The 6,942-nt window shown below is 37.1% G+C and overlaps 1 protein-coding gene across 1 annotated transcript in view; it reads left to right on the top strand.

Annotated features, from left to right (window-relative positions):
• tpm2 (tropomyosin 2 (beta)) overlaps positions 1-5,749 on the top strand; it is a 13,805-nt gene extending 8,056 nt beyond the window's left edge. Inside the window, exons 3-8 of the mRNA XM_005751328.2 lie at positions 34-151; positions 1,043-1,113; positions 2,888-2,963; positions 3,558-3,620; positions 3,726-3,795; positions 5,426-5,749. Of these exons, the coding sequence (XP_005751385.1) occupies positions 34-151; positions 1,043-1,113; positions 2,888-2,963; positions 3,558-3,620; positions 3,726-3,795; positions 5,426-5,508 (481 nt within the window). The 3' untranslated portion in view covers positions 5,509-5,749. The remainder of the gene's footprint in view (positions 1-33; positions 152-1,042; positions 1,114-2,887; positions 2,964-3,557; positions 3,621-3,725; positions 3,796-5,425) is intronic.
• The last annotated feature ends 1,193 nt before the right edge of the window (positions 5,750-6,942 follow it).

Genomic DNA, 6,942 nt, shown 5'->3' with positions numbered 1-6,942 from the left:
ACTGCTTATTCCGTCACATTTCCTGTTATTCAGAGGAATGAAAGTCATAGAGAACAGAGCAACAAAAGATGAAGAGAAAATGGAGATCCAGGAGATGCAGCTGAAGGAAGCCAAACACATCGCTGAGGAGGCTGACCGCAAATATGAAGAGGTGTTGTATTGCTGTTTTTTTCATGGTTATTGCATGATGTCACAGTTGGAGAAACAACAACAACAACAACTAATACTCTACACAAATTCTAAGTAGGTTCTCAGTAGGTTACCTTAAAAAAGAAAAATGATTATACGGCAAAAAGTTGACAAAAAGTTTTGTCAAAAGATCAAGGAACTGACCTAACAGCCCACTGTTCATTCAGTGGTGCTTTTTTCAGTAATCTTGCAAAGCTAAGGTTGGGGAAACCTGCAGTTAGCTGAGACTGAAGAAGTCACTTGGATGAGTGACGAAACGTTTCTTCCACTGAAACGCAACGTCCAGATGAACAGAGTCAACTTTTTAGGAATTCCTTACCTGGATGATTGAGCATGTATGAAGATAAAATGATTATAGATTTCCAAGTTCTAATTCAGTGATCCAGTGTTTTACACAACTTGCCTTGTTCACCCATTCATACAAGCACTTCTTTCTATGTAAGTGCTTTCTATCTAACATGCACACACATTCTTAAATTATTGAGTACGCCAAAGGATATTTGGCATGCAGACTGGAGGGATTGAACCACCAACCTTCCAATTAGCAGATGACCTGCTCTGCCATGTGAGCTACATCTACCCCAAAGGCTTACTGACATTATATTAAACCCTATGTATTAAGAATGGGATGTTGGTTTGTATGCATTTGAAGGAAGATGAGCAAATACTTTTTTACAGCACTATAATGACTTGACTGAACATAGTGCAGACTCACAGTATATAATTGGTCAGTAATAGGGTCAACAAAGATAAATACCAGAAGTTCACATAAATACAATATTTTTACTAAGCAAAATGAGTTAACAGACTTGTTATGTTATTTGGGATGACTTAAGTGTGTGAATATCTGCAGGTTGCACGCAAACTGGTGATCCTGGAGGGTGAATTGGAGCGCTCAGAGGAGCGTGCTGAAGTAGCTGAGGCGTAAGTCAATACCTGCACTCCAAAAACACTAGCAAGTGTCACTTACATACATACATGTTGTCATGGTAGAGATCATGTGACTCCTACCATCACAAAATAATCTTGCTCATTTGTTGTTTTAAATAATATAATTCATACCCGTATGTCTAGATTAAATAGTAGTGGGATCTCTAAGTGTTGCATGTCATAAGAATTCTCTTAACAACTGCGACTAATGATCACTGCTGTTTAATCTACTTATTCTGTTTTTATCTCTGCTTAAATTGCAAAGCCATGATTTGCAATTATTTGTGAAGATTTAACTTATTTTGGAATTTTAGCTCTATAAGTGATCTAAATTACAAATATTATTGTAATTGTTTAATTTTCTTGTGATGCACGACTTGAATGCTTACTTAACAATTTCATCACAAATGCAAAGTGTTATTGTGTGCTGTCATCAAGTAGGACACAGAGACGTGAGGTTGTACTATGAAGCAAACGTAATGGCTGCAGGCTTATTAAGCTGGCTCTTTTTTTAACCTGGCTACATCATCATGGCAGCTTATGCTGTATACTTAAACCTCATCCAGAGGAGGTCATAGTCAGAGCTTTAAATTAATATCAGTTTAAGCACCCTGTTTTCTTAGAATAATTCAGATTTTTAACTGTGGGATTATGTAATGTACACAAACCTGTTAGATTGGGATTTTAGAGCCGTAGAGCCAGCTAATGCAAAGATAGTCCTGCCTACATAGTATACCTCTCTGGCTGTGTGTTGTTCTTTCTTTCTGTGTTTTTGTGAATGAATGCATGTTTGCACAACCACTGTCTCTTTGGCAACCACTGATCCTCCTCACCCCCAAACATTTTGGACTAACTCGTGCAGGAGAATGAGGGAGCTGGAGGAGGAGCTCAAACTAATGGACCAAAATTTCAAGTCCATGATGTGCTCAGAAGAAGAGGTACTTACTGTATGAACACCACTGAGGTCTAATTGTGACCTGCTGTCTTGTGCTCCTTTGACCTGCAGCCTCTTTACTTTTCCATCTATGTTTTCTACATTTCCCTTTTATACTGCACTTAAGTACTGCTGATATTCTACTTTTTTTCTTTAAAATTAATAAGACCAGCAAGAATCCATCCATCCATCTATACAGTGGTACTTAAAGTATATTTTTTTTATATTTCAGAATAAAAATAAACACAATTATATAAATAACACTGAAATTGTGTTCCCTCACATCAGTGTATTGTTTGTCATCTATTAATATTTCTTTAAGGAAATTAGTCAAGTGTTTTAAAATGAAAAAATACATTTATTTTATTGAATTAAAATATTTGTTAGTAGAGACAGTAGCCTTATGGCCTTGTCACTCATTGGGTAATAAAGACAAAGCACCGAGAGACGGATGAAGATATTATTGGTATCTGTCTGTTAGTAGGTTTATAGGCACATTAAAAAGTAGATTTTTTATATTTTTAAATTTCTCTTTCTTTATTCTACGCAGTTAGGGACTTTATATACATTGCATCCATGCTTGCGACCAATTTAGATTCACCAGTTAAGCTAACGTGCATGTCTTTGAGCTGTGGAAGGAATACCTGGAAGAAACTGATCAAAGACCATGCACGCTCCCTCCAAAAACAGATTCTAACCAAGAGCCTGGCGGTTTTTGTTATAAGTCATGTAGTCTTTTATTAGTCAATGTCTGAGTTTAGTCTCTTCTGCTATTCTACCTTTCAAGTCACTACTTTCTCTTCTTTTGCTTTTCATCTTTCTTACATTGGTCAGTAAATCAGGTGACCTTGAGGAAGAGCTGAAAAATGTCACCAACAACTTGAAGTCACTGGAAGCACAGGCTGAAAAGGTACAGTAGGAGCTGAGGGGTATTTAGCCTGAAGAGTGGCCAGTCAGATTGTATATATATGAAATATAACCCGTAAAAATACTGTAAAATACCTGTAAAAATATAACCTGTAAAAAAGAGGGACCAGTCACTCGGCCTCACCTCAAACAAATCTAAAGACATCAATAGAAACCCTATATCCATTCAACAAAACGCATTTATAATTTGCTATGAGGATACAGACACATAAACAGTCCATAAATAAATGAAACTTTGTTTCAAGTTCAGCGGCATACAGCAAAATTGACTTAAATGACATGATGGAAATTGTCATGATGATAATTATTTGATTTGTGTCCATTTCCATTTTTAGTTTTAAATTTAAGGTTAAACTAAATATGTTTCCACATTTCCAGCATCTTTTTAATTGAAACACACCACTGAAAATTAGAATCAGCTATAATTTTATCCACATGGTTAAAAGTTAGAGATAAAGCCTGGGAAAACAGATGGAAAATACTTACATAAGGTACTCAGGCCAACTGCACTCATGAAATGGAAATGTTGTTTAAACACACTTTGTGAAAGTTTGTATGTTATTTGTTTATATTTCAGTACTCTCAAAAGGAGGACAAATATGAAGAAGAAATAAAAGTTCTTACTGACAAACTGAAGGAGGTAAAGTTTTTCCAGTCTAGTTTTATTATTATTATTTTTGTTGTATACTTAGACTAATTATGATTTATGGAGTAAGCTGATGCTTTGCTGTGGTTTGGATTCCAGGCTGAGACCCGTGCAGAGTTTGCTGAGAGGTCTGTGGCCAAGCTGGAGAAGACCATTGATGATTTAGAAGGTAGTCCACACACACCTCTTATCTCTGCCAGTACTTCCACTAACATGTCTGCTCAGTGTCCCTCAGTGAACATTAAAATCACACACAGTTTCACTTATGGGGTGTTGTAACTGAACTGGCACTTTGTTGGACAGCTGTTCTCTGCAGTTACAATTTCCTGAATAAAGCCAATGATAAGTGGAAGGACCAAATTCCTCTAATCCAGTTATGGTGTCTTTGCTTAATTTTAATACTTAGAGTTAATGCACTTGGCCGTCATTCTGCATGTTCTTACCTACAACATTTATAGTAATACAGCAACTATGAGAAATGCCACTAAGACAAAAAGCAAGAATATTTTTTATTTTATGACACCTTAATAGAAATGGACTTCATATATAGTTCTTTCCTAGTTTTAGGGACTAAAAGCCCTATTTAGGCAAACATATACAATACTTTATTGTAGAAACAATACACTTTATTTCTCAGAATTCTGAGTTTAATCTGAATTTTGGAGATGTCCCCACTGTTTTTTCTCTTTTCAGTGGCCCTACTCCTCTTTTGTAGGTTTAATAATCTTTCTTTCCCTTAATAATTTAAATCATCATTTAAAAGCTGAATATTTTATCTTTAGATGATGAGATAGCGTTTATTTGTTAGTTGCGGTTGCCCACAACCGAGATGACAGACCTTGCGGACCGTACATACAATAAACAAACATCACATTGGGGAGACAGGTCAGGCTAGGTAGCAAAAGGAAAAACAGTGAAATGTGTAACGCAAAAGGGTAATCCAGGAGAAAAAGAATACACAGATATCATCACACCCAGGTATTTACCCAGGTTGACTTTTTTTCTTGCATCTTTCACACACTTACATGTTTCAGACCAAACAAACAAATACTTTTTCATAGCACAATATGCCACAATGAAGGTAGTTAGCTAGCAAAATGACTAGTTGTAAAACTTGATGTTGCTGCTATATTAATTAATTTTTTTTCCTTTTGGGCATTTTTGCCTTTATGCCATTCATGGTGGTATGCACCCACACCTAAACATTCAGATATCGGTTTGACGGTTTCCTAAGATTTCTCTTACCCTAATAGTGATAGAAAAACATATCCACACATCTTTGTGGATCTAGAAACAGATAACAGTGTGTTTGTCAATATTTGTCTTTGTACATAAACACAACAGTGAAAACATTGTTGTTGAATGATGTAGACTTTTAACATGGTGTTTTGTGGTTGTAGTTCTGATATGTGAATTCATTCATTATTTTCATAACAGTTGTTGAATGAAAATAGTTTGATCTTGGTTTGAAGTGCTTACATTGATACTTATCCTGGTGTCTGTGGTATCAAGGCTAAATTGTACCAACCAATAATTCCAGTTATTTGTTCAATTTGTATCTTTTCCTTACTAATCAAAGTCAGGGATGTTGGCATTTGCTTGACTAAGCTCAGGTTTGGCTGTCTGTTGTCTTGGTGAGCTGAAGTAACAAGCTGATGTGATGGCATTAACACTTGTGAATCGGTATGAAGATTTACAGTTTAAACTATTTTCTTTTCTTTTTCCTGTCTTCCTACCTCTATCCGATCTCTGTCTCTCTATGTGATTAATTGTTTCCGTGTCTCAATGTCCTCCTTTAGATGAAGTATATGCTCAGAAGCTGAAGGGCAAGGCTCTCAGTGAGGAGCTGGACCTGGCCCTCAACGATATGACTACACTGTAGAAGTTGTCTTACTTCTTCGCTGCCCCTCTTTCCTGTCTGAACTCTACTGCCTGTTTGCTGTTCTTTTTCTCCACTCCACAGTGCTACTGTGTGGTAAAAGAGTAAGCTATTTCACAGGACTGGTCTTTTTTAAAGAAGAAGGTTGAGCTACTATGTTGCTGTCTTCTCTTTAGCAAAATATTAGTTAAGCAATTCTGTTTTCTCTTTCCCCTGTAATAAAGCTGTCTTCACTTCACAACTTTCTCTCAGTTTTCCTTGTCACTCTCGTAATTCGTCAGTTTGTCAGTTTGTAATTGTGTGTGTATTTTACCCAGTCATGGGATGGCCACGTCAGTGAATTCCTAGTGCTTCTCCCAAGCACTAAATGGGGATGGTTCCATCAGGAAGGGCATACATCATAAAACTTTGGCCAAATCAAATATGTGGATCATCAGTCCTCATTAACACTGACTGCTTCCTCTGCACTTGGCCAACGGTTTGCTGGTGGAATTTGTAAATGCTAAATGTAATGTGATTGATAGTACTTTTCTACTCTCCCGGAGCATTCGAAGTGCTTTAAACAACACGCCACATTCACCCAAGCACTCTCTGTTTTCTATGCTTTCAAGTGCTTTCTATGGATGGGGCATTTCTATCAATGGATGCATCGGTATCTTGCCCAAGAATATTTGGCATGCAGGCTGGGAGAGCCAGAGTTCAAACCACCAACCTTCAGATCAGCAGATGACCTGCTTTACCCCCTGAGCTACAGCCACCCCTGTAATGAGAAGAAGAAGAGAGGGGAAAAGCATGTTAGGAAGCAGTGAGAAAGAAAGAAAGGCAGGAGTATGTGAGCTGGCTGATATGATGCAGAAAAGGAAGTTATGATGTGACAGGATGTGTAAAGAACCTGTTCACAGTTGTCCAATTCGTCTGCCTGCCTGCCCTATCAGTCCTGCTTATCGTTTCTTGCACTCTTGCTATGATCAACTGATTTCAGTTTGTGTGTCAGAGGAAAATAGTGATGTAGTTTACAGCATATGGACTGTTTTTTATAGAAGAAAGGATGGGAATACAATTGTAAAGTGGAGACTGCTCAGGGACAAAAACTTATACTGTTAACACAAGTTTGGCTCTTTGCAAGCACCTTCACAAACAGCATGCTAAGGCTAAGCTGGCCAAGAAACCAGAGTGACATTGAAGTTGAGTAAATGCTGAACCCAGAGTAACATGAAAGTAATGAGTAGTATATCATGTCTTTCTCCTGGGTGTAATTAAGCAAGGTACTGCATTACTTTTAAGAAACGTGTTCTGTGTGATATGCGTAATAACTTTTTTAGCAATACTGATCACAACAATCCAACATGCACAAATATTTGATCACGCAGCATATAATTAATTTGTATGGATGTAATGTCTTTGATATGCTGCTTAGAGATGGTGGTGACTCTCAAA

This window comes from Pundamilia nyererei, unplaced genomic scaffold, assembly GCF_000239375.1.
Source record: "Pundamilia nyererei isolate P.nyererei 1_Seehausen unplaced genomic scaffold, PunNye1.0 scaffold00306, whole genome shotgun sequence".
Taxonomy (NCBI): Eukaryota; Metazoa; Chordata; class Actinopteri; order Cichliformes; family Cichlidae; genus Pundamilia; species Pundamilia nyererei.
Note: the sequence above shows the minus strand (reverse complement) of the source record. Positions and strands in the feature narration are given on the sequence as shown.